Source organism: Megalopta genalis, unplaced genomic scaffold (assembly GCF_051020955.1).
Source record: "Megalopta genalis isolate 19385.01 unplaced genomic scaffold, iyMegGena1_principal scaffold0020, whole genome shotgun sequence".
NCBI classification, from domain to species: Eukaryota; Metazoa; Arthropoda; class Insecta; order Hymenoptera; family Halictidae; genus Megalopta; species Megalopta genalis.
In genome coordinates this window covers 1,637,970-1,654,005 of record NW_027476090.1, presented here as the reverse complement: position 1 = coordinate 1,654,005, position 16,036 = coordinate 1,637,970, and the positions used below count along the sequence as shown (strand labels likewise).

The 16,036-nt window shown below is 37.9% G+C and overlaps 1 protein-coding gene across 1 annotated transcript in view; it reads left to right on the top strand.

Moving 5' to 3' along the window:
• Cad96Cb (protocadherin Fat 4-like Cad96Ca) overlaps positions 1 to 13,428 on the top strand; it is a 31,220-nt gene extending 17,792 nt beyond the window's left edge. Inside the window, exons 4-18 of the mRNA XM_033477882.2 lie at positions 511 to 603; positions 683 to 790; positions 1,280 to 1,381; positions 1,464 to 1,589; positions 3,344 to 3,538; positions 4,922 to 5,009; positions 5,085 to 5,194; positions 5,639 to 5,785; positions 6,164 to 6,278; positions 6,365 to 6,434; positions 8,423 to 8,533; positions 8,626 to 8,799; positions 10,767 to 11,113; positions 12,111 to 12,382; positions 13,113 to 13,428. Of these exons, the coding sequence (XP_033333773.2) occupies positions 511 to 603; positions 683 to 790; positions 1,280 to 1,381; positions 1,464 to 1,589; positions 3,344 to 3,538; positions 4,922 to 5,009; positions 5,085 to 5,194; positions 5,639 to 5,785; positions 6,164 to 6,278; positions 6,365 to 6,434; positions 8,423 to 8,533; positions 8,626 to 8,799; positions 10,767 to 11,113; positions 12,111 to 12,382; positions 13,113 to 13,202 (2,148 nt within the window). The 3' untranslated portion in view covers positions 13,203 to 13,428. The remainder of the gene's footprint in view (positions 1 to 510; positions 604 to 682; positions 791 to 1,279; positions 1,382 to 1,463; positions 1,590 to 3,343; positions 3,539 to 4,921; positions 5,010 to 5,084; positions 5,195 to 5,638; positions 5,786 to 6,163; positions 6,279 to 6,364; positions 6,435 to 8,422; positions 8,534 to 8,625; positions 8,800 to 10,766; positions 11,114 to 12,110; positions 12,383 to 13,112) is intronic.
• Positions 13,429 to 16,036: the final 2,608 nt, after the last annotated feature.

Sequence of the window (16,036 nt, the reverse complement as noted above, 5' to 3'; positions counted from 1 at the left end):
ATCGTAAATATATTTTACATATATAAATAATAATAGTAAATAATATATAAATAATATATATAAAAATATATTTATTTATGTATATATATAAACTATTATATTTACGATATAATTATATATACATATACTATTTTTTTCTATGTATACGATTTATATTATAAATATGCTGTAAATCGTATAAATACATATCGTAAATATAATAGTATATACTAATAGTATACTATTACTATACTATTCTTACTATTACTACTACTATTACTATACTATTAGTATATACTAATTATATTTACGATTTGTATTATACTAAATATATATGTATATACTAAAATACATTTATATAAAATATATTTACGTACTTAACGTTATTACAAATTAATTTCTTTACGTTGTAGAATATGTTGATACCGTTTGGCCGATAAAACCTGGGACACCCTGTAGATACGAGACCCGAATGGAGACATTTACTTCGATGAGTTATCTTAATTCTAATCGTTTGCTTTTTATCAACAGGGATTCGTGATACCAGTTAATATTCGCGTGACCGACGCGAACGACAATGCTCCGCAATTTGTTAACGCGCCTTACGTTCTTAATATCTCAGAGGTAACACAATTGTACTTGTCCGAAATGGTTCCGTGACAAATGCATACTTATTCTTTCGACAATTTCGTTTCACTTTCAGGTCACCGTGGTTGGCACAAGGGTTCTGCAAGGAGTACGAGCCGTGGATGCTGATCAACCGGGACCCTTTTCTACCGTACAATATGCTGTTTTACCGGGACCACATTCGGTAATTCATATTGTTCGTTGCAATTATATAAAAATCATATCAAATTTATTTTATGCAAAAGAAAAGAAGATATAAATATGCAAACATGAAAAATACGGAAACATGCGGGAAAAATATACAGAGTTAAAGAATATAAGAAGAAGAAGAATTCTGCTAGGATTGAAGCAAATGTTAAATTTAATTAATGATAATTAAATTAATTTCATTAAATCAATTTATCCCAAAGAATCTGCGAAATATGCACAGCAATAACATCGCACATGTTCTCAAATATAAATATCCAAGACACGTGGCATTATGCAGAATAAAATAACATTTCTTCAGAACGTTTTAATTGCAAAAACAATTTCTGTCTCAGTCCCGTTGCTTGCCTCTTATTCCTTACAAAAACAGGAATTTGTATAAACATTGACTAATCATTACAAAAATGATCACCGATCAAACTGTTGCTCCCGATTGTAAATCATTTACGTCGAAACGTTTCTCCAGGACTACTTCGTGTTCGTGAACGCTTTGGAAGGAACTCTGGTTCTTAGGAAGCCACTAGATTACGAGAGTCTATCCAATTTCTCCGTCGACATCCGCGCACAGGTAAATAAAAAATGCAATTACAGTTATCTGAAATTTCGTGCGGATTTTCGCCGTTTACAAGACAATTGGTTTCTGCCATCAGGATCAAGGGAATCCACCGAAATCATCCACCACAACGCTCCACGTGAACGTAATCGATGCCGATGACCAGAATCCTGCCTTTCAAAGTGATCAGTATAAAATCGTCATCCCACGACAGATAAAACTGGTACGACTATAAAATGTTGTTAGTATCGATATTAACCCTTAGCACTCCGAACCATTCTGGACGTTGGCTACCAGCTACTCAGCGCCACTTTTCGGCAGAAACGGGCATTTACAGACCCTCGAATTATTTAGTATGGTTTTGGAACTAACTAACATATTATAATGATATTGGACTTCTATGAATTTGGCTGAAATCGAGAAATTTACAAAAAAATCAATATCTTACTTTTTATAATTTTGTTATTGTTTGTTTTATAATTTTGTTTTGTTGTTGTAATCGCTATCTATGCGAACTCTTTCTCTCGTCGCCTTGTTGCTTGGACGATATCACTATCGCTGCTATCAAAACGATAGACTAACTGTAGAAGAAAACCTTCTACAGTTAGTCTTTCTAACATATCTGTATAAACGTCTATCTGGAGCTCATCTTCGCTACTACTTGTGTCATGAGACTCATTCGTGTTTGAACGTTTTGCCATTGTTCCAATAAAAAATATGAATAAATACATAGGTTGAAAATTTCTAATCGTTATTACTAACTCACAAGATGATATTTACCAAAAAAATTTTTACCAAACAATTTATTTACCAAGAGAAGAATCACTTTTCCGATTCTCTCACTCGTTAGATCTATCTATACAGCTCGACGCTTCAAACCAGACTGAGTTCAGCTTTGAAAATCTTTTCCTCCAGATTTTATGATTATAAATCTCACTATACAGTGCGTGCTATGTTCGCATACCGATCTTTCTTCTACAAACTTGCCTTATCGCTCTTTTCAAGTGGCGTCTTTGAAGTGCTCGGACCGTCGTGAGCACGCCTCTCACGTTCTCGTCAAAACCCGCTGACATTTCTTGTACATATCTTAGTAATTTTACTATATTTTGATTTGATTTCTTGTGCCATTTCAAGAGAAAACTTCAGGGAAACATGCATGTCTCAAAAAGTTGCGCTGAAATAACTGAATTCCCCGTAATCACTAATAAACTTTAATGTCCCACGAGAGGGGAGAGCGGAGTGCAAAGGGTTAATTTTTCGAGTGCCATGTAGATTTTGACATCCGGAAAGGAATGATTTCTGAGGTCATTTGAAGGAATTTAACCTTGACATAATTTTTTCCTTAGCGAAAATGCAATCCACGGCCTCGTTCACGAGTTATTAACGAAAAACACTAACCAATTAGAGAGCGAGTGCGGCCGGACCTCTGCCCGTGCGGCCAATACTGCGTCGCGCAGGCCGTCTGTCGCACTGGCAGTGATCGCGAGGGCGGGGCGTCAGCCGTACGCGACCTCTCACTGGTCAGTGTTTTTCGTTAATAACTCGTAAACGAAGCCGCGGATTGCATTTTCGCCAAGGAAAATGTTGCTTCAAATAACCTCAGGTATCGCCCCTTTTCGGCTGTTAACATAATTATGAGACACCCTGTATATCGATACAATCTTGTGCTACATCCCATTTTTAAGTAGAGTAATTATTTCCAATTTTACATCATTTTATATTTTATTGGTCAGTACTGTATATTATTACTAACTCCTAAATATTATTATTAACTAATATAACGTATACATATTAACTAAACATCTCACCATAATTATTTTATTAGTTACTTTTCTACTCCGCGAATAAATGTGTTCGAGTCGTTGACAGACGAACCGAGAAAATTCTGCAAGTGTAAAGCGTTGATTAATTAGAGAATCGCTGTTGCACCGTTCAACATTTTCGAATGAAGAAAAATGAATTGGATATATTTTTCAGAGGAGAGTGCTGATAGCAGATCCTGCTCCGATAAGAGCCGTGGATCAAGATGTAGGAATCAACGCGCCGGTGAAATACACGATCCAAGGCGGAATTCTGCCGTTCCTCACTTTAAATCCCGATACTGCCGAAGTTGCCATCACGCGACTACTACACGAGCATGAACTGCTGTCTCCGGCAACGATCGTTGTCAAGGTAAATTGCGTACTCCATTATTGTACTTGATTAAACTGTTCCTCCGATAGTCTTGGCGCCGTTAACGCTAGGATTGATTACCGATCGACCCTCAAAAACTTCGATAAAATCAAAACAATTTGTACAATGAAAGGAGATAAACAAAGAACTTAAGATTCATTATTTCGAATTTTGTCGTTTGTGAACTTTGAGGCACAGAGTCAACGCAAAAGTTGACACTTCGTCGAAGAAAAACCAATACTGTAGTAGAAACTAATATTCAATTTAATGATACATGGTGTCTTCCGTGATTATGTTGTAAACTTTTGAAATCCAGATGAATAATACTATCGCCCAACTAAATATCGACATATTATTGACTCGACGGACGTTCCTCATTAATAATAAAATCGTAAATGAGACGAAACGCTGACGCGTCTCCGGTGATTTCGATGCGTGGGCAGTCGCTAAATCGCTATCGCCGCAGCTAAGTAAAAACGACTCGTACAGTATTTGGGTTATTTCCGACAAATATCTCTTTTATCTTTAACCTTTTAGGCACGACGCGCCACTATAATGGCTTCCGCGGATGTCATCTTTCAGAACGACACGCCACTATAGTGGCTTTCGCGGATGTCATTTCTCTGGACGACGCGCCACTCTAGTGGCGTTTGAACCAAATAATCGTCTTCATATGCATTGTTTCACATTTCTTTTGTCTTCACATCGACTTACAACAGTCTACAGGGTGTCCCAAAAATGTCTCGCAATCCGGAAATGGCGGGTTCCTCGGGTCATTTGAAGCAACTTCTTCCTTTACAAAAATGTTCTCCGAGGCACCGTTAACGAGTTATTAACGAAAAACAGTGACCAATAAGAATCGAGTACGGCTGACGCGAGGCGGCCCAGCCAACCAGCGCGCGAAGCCCAGTTCCGCTCATTGGCTCGATCGCCTCGCGCCAGCCGAGATCGCCTCTCATTGGTCACTGTTTTTCGTTAATAACTCGTTAACGGTGGCTCGGAGAAAATTTTTGTAAAGGAAAAAGTTGCTTCAAATGGCCCGAGGAACCCGCCACTTTCGGATTGCGAGACATTTTTGGGACACCCTGTATATACAGACAGAATATACAGTATCAGACTCTGTACAGTACATATCAGACTCTGCCGTCCAGAGAAAATAGCCTCGCGCAGAATTCAGCCGTACCTAAAAGGTTAATCGTCGGTTCTCGAAAGATATTATTTGATTTTATTGCTCGGGGTGCTTTGTTCACTGATAAATCGAAATTGCTGTTGTTATCGAGAAAATTAAGGTGGACGCTTAGCTGCGAATCGTAGAGTTTTGGTGAGTAATGTATAAAGAATGCATGTTTCGTGAAAATAAAAATGGAATGAATACAATTTCAGGCCACGCAGGTAGACAATGCGGACAAATATGCGCTCTCGACGATAGTCGTATCGCGGGAAAGCGACTGGAGCGTGGAACCCACCGCCGGTAAGCAATTAACAGTCACGTTTGATCGATTCCATTCCTAAAACAGCGCTAATCAATCAAAACGATGCGAATTAGGTGGAAGATTGCCTATCAAGTTCATCAGACGGGATCATCACACGAGTATCCCCGAGAACACGCCACCCGGAAGCGTTTTATTAACGACAGGAGTGAATAAAGTGGATCCCGTGAGTACGAAAAACAAAAATTGATGATCCTGCTGACGAGATTTCTTATACAGGGTGTCCCAAAATTGTGATACTCCCCGGAAATGAGGGGTTCCTGAGATAATTTCAAGTAACTTTTTCCTTAGCGAAAATGCAATCCACGGTTTCGTTTAAGAGTTATTAACGAAAAACACTGACCAATTGGAGAGCGAGCGCGGCCAGCGCTTCACCCTTTCAGCCAATGCTGCGTCACGCCGGCCGTCTGACGCAGCGGCAGTGGTCACAAGGGCGGGGCGTCAGCGTTTTTCGTTAATAACTCGTAAACGATGCGGCGGATTGCATTTTCGCTAAGGAAAAAGTTACTTCAAATGATCTCAGGAATCGGAAATATCATAATTCATTTCCCGGAAATATCATAATTTTGGTATATATATGTACGTATATCTACAAATGTGTCTGTTCCAGAATTTAAGGTTCTGGCTGGTTGGAGCGATCGAGGATCTAGAGAGATTCTCCATCACGAACTCCGGTGAGCTGATCTTGAAAGGGACTTTGGACTACGAGAGAAGGATCCACCATAGTTTTCTGGTTCGCGTCACCGACGGTCATCATGTGAGTTCGTTAACCCTCGCGCACTGTTCGGCTAAATTTCACTCGAACGCGGAACGTACCGTTCGATTTCAAGTTTTCGTGCAGATATACAGAATTAATTGAATGTCAACAGTTTTATTGCACGCAAGAGTTGCGAACTGGAACTCTTCCAGAACCGATTGGTAATCGTAACTCAATTAATAGATTAATTCTCAATACGCGAATGACAGAATTTTCTGAATACTACAGAAAGATTATAAGAAAGTTTCATTTATAATTTACGCGCTACGAACAACTTCTTTGTACCGCCCTCGTTAAAGTTAGAACAGAAGAAACGTTTATCGAAATTCTGCGCGATTCTGATGGCAATGCGTGCACGCTGAACGGATTTTCTTTCAGAACGACACGTCGCGGGTGAACGTCTCCGTGGAGGATGTGAATGAATGGGAACCCCGGTTTCGTCATCCCAGATACGAATTTCACGCTGCAACCTTGAAAGAGGGATCCATTGTCGGTGAGCCATTTTCTCTTGCATGATTTCGTTCTATGAATTCATTTTAATACCCGGCCATGCGATCTTAATAATGATGATATCTTTAGGGAAACTGGAGGCCGCCGATGGCGACAGAGACGACAAAGTTAGCCTGTCTCTTCGAGGTCCCGATGCAAGGTATTACAACAACGCGAGCATATTCGAATGCTGTGTAAAACAATGTGTAAAGACTATTTATATAACGTACTGAAATATTAACCCTTTGCACTCCGCTGTCACCTCTCGTGGGACATCGTAATTCTAGCATATCACTCGGATGTCCCCTCTCGTGGAACATTCAAGTTTATTAGTGATTACGGGGAATTCAGTTATTTCAGCGCAACTTTTTCAGACATGCATATTTCAATTTTTCAATAGGCCATCGATTGTAAACCCTCTCAATTTTTAAGTCCTTGTCCCCACCACAGTGATAGGGTGGGGGAGGGGGAGTAGCAAATGATGCGCTATTTTTTCTGTTTTACTCATCGGAAAAATCTGAAAAAATTCATAAATCTTCTACCGCATGGGACACAAAACATAACCTTTTCAAAACGCGAGTTTTTTCATCTTCATTTCGTGTTCCAAGTGTTAGTAAAATTGAAAATAAAGCGTTTCAGTCATTGCACAGTAAACCAGTCCCTTTAACATCTCGAAAAAAAATCAATTAATTCATTTCAGTCTGAACGGAGGTTAGTTTACTTAGTCTAGATATCATAAGTGTATGTACAGTGGCCCAAAAAAATGTTCCCACACCTTTTAAAATAATAAATTGAACTGAATGCAATAACTGAACCGAATGACCTGAATTTTCTTTAGACGATAAAGGCACCAGTCTACTAGACAATAACTGAAATGCTTTCTTCAGGCACTTAACCCTTTGCATTCGAAGCCATTTTAACTGTGAAACTAAAGTAACTTTTCTGACTTATAATACCAACATTTAACACGACAAAGTGCGTTTTACGCTTACAAAATTGAATCTCGTGATTCAAACAACAGTTATACATCGTAATTCTAACATGTCACTCGGATGTCCCCTCTCGTGGAACATTAAAGTTTATTAGTGATTACGGGGAATTGAGTTATTTCAGTGCAACTTTTTCAGACATGCATGTTTCCCTGAAGTTTTCTCTTGAAATGGCACAAGAAATCAAATCAAAATATAGTAAAATTACTAAGATATATACAAGAAATGTCAGCGGGTTTTGACGAGAACGTGAGAGGCGTGCTCACGACGGTCCGAGCACTTCGAAGGCGCCATTTGAAAAGAGCGATAAGGCAAGTTTGTAGAAGAAAGATCGGTATGCGAACATAGCACGCACTGTATAGTGAGATTTATAATCATAAAATCTGGAGGAAAAGATTTTCAAAGCTGAACTCGGTCTGGTTTGAAGCGTCGAGCGGTATAGATAGATCTAACGAGTGAGAAAATCGGAAAAGTGATTCTTCTCTTGGTAAATAAATTGTTCGGTAAAAGTTTTTTTGGTAAATATCATCTTATGAGTTAGCAATAACAATTAGAAATTTTCAACCTATGCATTTATTCATATTTTTTATTAGAACAATGGCAAAACGTTCAAACACGAATGAGTCTCATGACACAAGAAGTAGCGAAGATGAGCTCCAGACAGACGTTTATACAGATATGTTAGAAAGACTAGCTGTAGAAGGTTTTCTTCTACAGTTAGTCTATCGTTTTGATAGCAGCGATAGTGATATCGTCCAAGCAACAAGGCGACGAGAGAAAGAGTTCGCATAGATAGCGATTACAACAACAAAACAAAATTATAAAAAATAAAATATTGATTTTTTTGCAAATTTCTCGATTTCAGCCAAATTCATATAAGTCCAATATCATTATAATATGTTAGTTAGTTCCAAAACCATACTAAATAATACGAGGGTCTGTAAATGCCCGTTTCTGCCGAAAAGTGGTGCTGAGTAGCTGGTAGCCAACGTCCAGAATGGTTCGGAGTGCTAAGGGTTAAATGTTCGAGGGGAATGCTTGCTGGGATCTTTTTACATTGTTCAGCAGGCACTAATAGCCTGGACCTTGCGAACTTTTTTCATCACTCCGCGTATTTAACACTGTTTAACGTAAATCACTAAAAATTCAATTGTATCAGGTCATTCGAGATTCGGGACAGTGGAGAGCTGTTACTGAGATCAGCAACAACAATCAATGGTTCCCTGGCACGATTGGTAGCTGTCGCTTCCGACTCGGGTCGTCCTCCTAGGTATGCAAAGGAACAGAGATCAAATAATTCCTAACATTTCCAGTTACTTAATTTCACCACGTTGTCACGTTTTATGCTGTTATTTTATGCAGGTCTAGTATGATCCCAGTGATCGTCCACATACCAAACACTGGGTCATTGCCAATTGCCGCGAGAGCTGCGCCAGCCTGGTTGGGCAGTAGCGTTCTGCTGGTTGCAGTGTTCGGCGCTGTCTTGGGCCTTCTAGGAGTCATTATACTCGTTCTAATCTTGTACATATATAAACAGTAAGGAACACAATGGTTGTCGTAATTAATTAAATAATTCTCTCCAGTTAAATGGTTTGCGAGGATGTATTCTTGTTACAATTTGAGATTTTAGAAACATATTCTCAAAGTATTGAACCTGATTTTTGTTTAGTAAGCACAAATCAGAGATATCCATTATCATGTAAACTAGAATGAGGTAATTATTTGCGAAACGCGAATTGAACCCTTGGATGCAAGAAGGGCCTGAGTGACAAAAATGACGAAAATCGAGGAAAGAGTCTCTAAACATTACGAAGTCAAAAATTTCTCATACCTAGCGAAACTGTTTTAAAACTCTTTAGGATATCTATTAACATCAATTCTTCTCCTTCTCATTTCATTATTGTGTAACATGAATTACGTAATAAATGTATTTTTTATTCCAACAATTATTGATTACAGTATCCTCAGGCTCTTCTTGCATAAAATAGAAAAATGTGGTAAGAAATGATATTCATTAACATTATTCTTTATTGTTCGTGATTTTTATATGATATTTGAGAGTATGTGCGTTTATTTAATATCAGAAAAATTATAATTTTCTAACACGAAAATGAAAAAGTGCCGGTTATCCGCTTCAATTTATTCGGCTTCGTTCATAATATTTTCACTGTCACTTGGCTTATCCAAAACAGAATCGAAGTCTACAGATTGTGTATCTCCTGACAAGAACAGGACATCTGAAAAGATTGGCATCATTTGCTCCAATTTGGAAAAAGTATTGGGTTGGCAACTAAGTAATTGCCGATTTGTTCAATGAAATAAAAAAATGGTGGGTGTAACATATCCATCAATTTTTGCCGAGTGGACAAAGACATGTGCGGCCTAGCATTGTCCTGCTGGAAAGTGACACCTTTACGATTGACCAATTCTGGTCGCTTTTCCTTGACCGCTGAATTTAATTTGTCCAGTTGCTAACATTCACGGATAATAAAAAATAACATAATAATAATAATAATAATAATAATAATAATTTAATAATATAACATTTACGGATATCATAAAAATGGGAGTGAGAGACATCTATAACTGAAATCGGCAATTACTTAGTTGCCAACCCAATAAATAACAAGCATTTTGTAACAGAAAATGCGTTTATGTAGATACATTGATCGCACAGATTTTTCATATTATTAAAATAAAACTGAAGCTCTACCGTCGAATATTATCCATGTATCTCTGACAAAATGTTATTTTGATTCGATTCTAAGTGAGATAAATTAATAAGGTACAACATAATCAACTAAACCTAAAGGAATAACAGACTCTTCGTTGAAACTTTTGAAACTTCATCGGAACTTTGATTTATTTGTTATCGTATTAACTGTTTCATATGCATATGTTAAATTTTGACGTATTGCGACAATACTGTTTTCTTTTAATCGATAAACGAATCTTCTAACATCGAAAATTATAAACAGACTCTAATTTTGCATATTTCGATTAACTTACAATTTCGATGCGATTAAATAGAATGCCTCGATTCTATTCAATTTTTACAATCGTTAGGTCAACAGTATAAACAGTATAAACAGATTTTAATTTCGCTTCATGTAACATTTCAGTTAACTTACTATTTCGATGCAATCAAATAAAATGCCTAGGTTTTATACAATTTTTATGATCGTTCGATTAACAGTCAAAGTGTTTGAAAAAATCCACCCACATGATTGATAATTACCAAAGAGAGAGGTGTGTGTTGTATGTGTGTGTGTGTGTGTGTGTGTGTGTGAACCTTCCGAAATATTGATTTCTGCTATTTTGGGATTCATTACAACGTGCGTGAAATAAAACTATAGAAAAATAACGATAGATAATAATTAATAATCGGCAATTACTTAGTTGCCAACCCAATAGTTCGTATTTATTTGAATACTTTTGCTCGAAATTCGCATCTCGAGCCACCGCGTATGTACAAAATATCGAGCTGTTCATGGTTGTTACAGTAAGAGGCCAAAGACTAGCGGGTCCGTGAGTTCCGTGGGCACCGGTTACCGAGAAAAATCGCCTGTACCCTCTGCACTGAGTCCTACGCCCCAGGTGCTCGGTGCGAACATGCTCCAAGATACTTTGGACGTTCCGCGCCGAGGAAATCGTCACGACGTTGCGCACAGTATCGAGGAGAACGACGAAGACGAAGATGCCAGAGGCGATCGCGACGACGAGGATCGCGTTGACCAAGAAACTCTCGAGGATAGCAACAATGACGAAATGAGGGAGATTAACAATGACAGCAACGACATTGAAAATCCCGTTTTCGGTGCGAAGAACACTTACAGCGCTACTATTAAAAGTGAGTATCATGCTCGAGGAAATAATAGTATAATTTATTGAATTTCGATGCTGCCGAGAAATTGGTTATTTTTTGGATTATTCCAAAATTTTGCGGAGAGAGAAAAATTCTATAACAGGAATAATTTTGTGATCGCGATAATATTTTATTACATCAGGTGTATAGGAAATAGTAGTGTACAATAAGGAAACAGTATGACAGCGGAGTATGAGAAAGAAGCAAAGAAAAGAACAGATCTACATATTATACTGAAGAGGGTCTTAATTTTTAATTGTTAGAACCGTATAAAAGTATTATGCGAATACAAACAAATGCAATGCAACCGGAAATGGGAGATTCCTGAGGTTATTCGAAGAAACTTTTTCCTCAGCGAAAATGCAATCCGCGACATTGTTTACGAGTTATTAACGAAAAACACTGACCAATGAGCAGCGAGCTCGGCTGACGTGAGGCGGTCCAGTCATTGGTTCGACCGTCTCGCGCCAGCCGAGCTCGCCTTCTCATTGGTCACTGTTTTTCGTTAATAATTCGTAAACGGAGCCGCGGATTGCATTTTCGCTAAGGAAAAAGTTTCTTCAAATGACCTCAGGAATCTCCCATTTCCGGATTACGAGACATTATTGGGACACCCTGTATAGTGAGATACTACAGTACGACACGATCCACTAGAATTTATTAACACGTTCCGTGCCGAGCTTTTTTTACTCGAATCTTCACACTTTGATATTTTACTAAAACTTGATGTATTACGTGCAATTATTAATTCTCGTACACATAACAACGTAACAAAAACTTATCAACGCCCATTCTTGCGGTGGAAATTGATTCTTCGGTTCTAAATTTCTTGTAAACAATTTGTTCAGTTCACTAAGTAAACATGCAAGCGTGTACCATGGATGGTACACGTGGCACGGAACGTGTTAAAAATACTATTATTATGTATATATTATATATATATTATTATAATTTATTAAAAGCTTTTTTTACAATTTCAAAGGTTTATCGTCGGCCAGACAAGTACCTCCGTACGCAAGGCACAAAGTGGCACCAGCCCCGAATCCACCCGGTTTGTCCGCAACGTCGAACATCCCCAACATCGGCGGTCTTGTCCAAAACATGAACGACCTGAGCGCGAAGTCAAACGTGAACGCGGCTTCTCGCGATTCGTCCAATTACTCCGGAGAACCTTCGGACTCGTTGATGCCAGCCTGGCCAGCTTGCTCCGTCTCGCAGAGGGTTAAAAAACTGTCGTGGGACGATGACGATAGGGTAATTAGGACACTAAAATAAGTCGTTTCAAATTCTACTGATCGAAGATGCGACGTAATTTTTTAGGAGAAGCACTGTAATATAATCTGAAAAGTAGATAATATTTTTCGGAATTTCTTTCAGATCAGTATCAGAATAAATCCAATATTTATTATTAGATTGCAGATCTTTATGCAAATTCCATAGAAAACGTTAAATAAAATTAAACAACCTGCAACTGACACTTGAATGGCTCACCCTTCTCTAATTGCTGTCATTCCTTATTGCTTTCCCTTCTGCTATTCTTAAAACATGCGTTTCCTTTCTTTAGATGTAAAAAGATCGGTTTTTTCGTCTGTTGCAGTGTTATCTCTCCTTGAATTATTCTCAAAATATCTCGACACGAGCATCTGAATTTATACCTTGATATTATCTTGAATTCATTGAAAGTCCTCGATTTGATAAAGTAAATAACTTTCCCTTCAATTGACGTTCGCAATTGAGAAACCAACAAAATTGCCTCCGAAATGAAGAATAAGAATGTCTGATTGTCAGACCCAGATTTCACTGAAAAATTCAAATTCATTTTATGGACGTCTCGAGAGTGACACAGCACAAAAATATCGATCCTGAACAAATTTGATTCAGCACCTGCTATGCATTTTATTAACGATGTGCACGACAAAAACAACGCGCCATATCGACGCGTTTTGCCAAGCGAATTCCCCTTTAGAAAGTTTTCATCTTTCAGACGGTAGACAGCGTCGAGGTTGCGGCTGAAACGAGGTCCAGGAACAGCCAAGTGGGGAACGAACGGCTCAATCTCACCGTGTATTTCTAATTAACCTGCGCGAAACGAAAGACTGAAGACCGAGATGAACGAATTCCCCCCCATGCGAGATCACCGTGTCGTTGCCGGATGCGAAATCAATTTCACAACGATGTACATACGCAGTGTATAGTTGACTACATATATTATATAATACATATAGCTGAGAATGATCAACGTTGTCGCACGTTGGGCTCGTCTCCGCTGTAACTGTTTCATTAAAAGACATCCAAAGAAACACGTGTTGGCCCTTCTTCATTCCGTGTACACCGACGCTCGGACTCTTTCTCACCATTTCAGAGCCATTCGTGACATTCCATTTTCAAAATGTATTCACCTCTCTTCGATAATTAACCCTTAGCACTCCGAACCATTCTAGACGTTGGCTACCAGCTACTTAGCACCACTTTTCGCCAGAAACGGGCATTTACAGACCCTCGAATTATTTAGTATGGTTTTGGAACTAACTAACATATTATAATGATATTGGACTTATATGAATTTGGCTGAAATCGAGAAATTTGCAAAAAAATCAATATTTTATTTTTCATAATTTTGTTATTGTTTGTTTTATAATTTTGTTTCGTTGTTGTAATCGCTATCTATGCGAACTCTTTCTCTCGTCGCCTTGTTGCTTGGACGATATCACTATCCCTGCTATCAAAACGATAGTAGAAGAAAACCTTCTACAGTTAGTCTTTCTAACATATCTGTATAAACGTCTATCTGGAGCTCATCTTCGCTACTACTTGTGTCATGAGACTCATTCGTGTTTGAACGTTTTGCCGTTGTTCTAATAAAAAATATGAATAAATACATAGGTTGAAAATTTCTAATTGTTATTACTAACTCACAAGATGATATATACCAAAAAAAACTTTTACCAAACAATTTATTTACCAAGAGAAGAATCACTTTTCCGATTTTCTCACTCGTTAGATCTATCTATACCGCTCGACGCTTCAAACCAGACCGAGTTCAGCTTTGAAAATCTTTTCCTCCAGATTTTATGATTATAAATCTCACTATACAGTGCGTGCTATGTTCGCATACCGACCTTTCTTCTACAAACTTGCCTTATCGCTCTTTTCAAGTGGCGCCTTTGAAGTGCTCGGACCGTCGTGAGCACGCCTCTCACGTTCTCGTCAAAACCCGCTTTTTACTATATTTTGATTTGATTTCTTGTGCCATTTCAAGAGAAAACTTCAGGGAAACATGCATGTCTGAAAAAGTTGCGCTGAAATAACTGAATTCCCCGTAATCACTAATAAACTTGAATGTCCCACGAGAGGGGACATCCGAGTGATATGCTAGAATTACGATGTCCCACGAGAGGGGACAGCGGAGTGCAAAGGATTAACAACGTTAGTATTGTATATTTTGCTTCAGATATTGCAAGCATATCATCTGATCAGGTATATAACGGTATCAAGCTTTATTGTTCATCTTTTTAATTGTTAAAGACTTCGATACATAATCTATGTTTTCTGATGAAAATATTCTTTGCACAAGTGGCTTAATGTTTGTTACTAATCTTTGTTGTTTTAATGTCCCACGAGAGGGGACATCCGAGTGATATGCTAGAATTACGAGGTCCCACGAGAGGGGACAGCGGAGTGCAAAGGGTTAATTCACTTTTTTGTAAGACAAATCCATTTTGAGGGCGCCTCGAGAGTGACATAATTCAGAAATCTCGATACCGAATCGTCGAAAAACGCTGGGAGTAATTTAAAGGAGGTTTATTATTATAAAAGTTGTCACACATGTACTGTTATCGAATCGATAGGCCCTCTTTGTTCTCTAAATCGTGCACTATGATACGTATCGATGGAACCAAAATTAAACGCTGAACCATAGAAATGACAATCCTTTTAGTACACCAGATGGCGTCTTATCCGATTGCATTAAAGTAAGATATCTAAACGCGTGGAACAGATATTTTTAAGCGCAAAACTTATTACAATTATTTCTGTATAATCCAGAAAAAGTAAGGAAAATACCTTGTTTCGCAGTTGACAACACTTCCTTTTTTTTACGTACAACAGAGAATTTCAAATGGTAGCGTAACATGCTTCAAAACGTACCGAATACTGAACCGAATGAAATCTGATTGAACGTTCTAAACTGTCTCCGCAACGTTTATCAACAGAATCGAACGAAAGTAGCGGTTCAGAAAGAGGCAAACTTCCCTTATCCTTGGAATCTGACGAAGGTGCAGTTCCGCTTTGCAAAGAGAAGCGTGTCAGTAGGCCGGTTCATTAAGAAATGCTGATTTCGCTGGTATTCGGATCTTTCGCTAATATTCTGGCGCACCAAAATCCGTTTGAGAAACTAGCAGCGAGTTCATTAGCGCTGCTGTTATGGTCTCAATTAAAATTATCAGATGCCTTCGTAATAATCTGTAATTAATGACAGCTTTCGCAGGATCTTTTAATATTTTAAGTTCTAAGTCGCGTTAACAATTGCAGTTATGAGCAACTTGACTAATCTACTCTAAATTGGAAAAAAGTCTATTTATAGGGTACATATATGATGTATTGTACATGATGTACATGATAATTAATATTCGGAAAATATTAATTTTTAAAATGCAATAACTTTTTTAGAACTGGACTAAACTGCATGATTTTTTTTTTTTAGATGACAGAGGGACGAGTCTACTGGACCACAACTAGAACGCTTTTTTTAAATTCTGCTATTACTTCAAAATCATAGAAGATATTTTTTAAAAAATCATACTTTTTAACTCTTTTATCTGAATGTAATGAATTTTATCTCTATAATGAAAATTTTTAAAATGCGTTTTATTGACCCCGATAATTTATATGCGTACTGAAAATTTCATC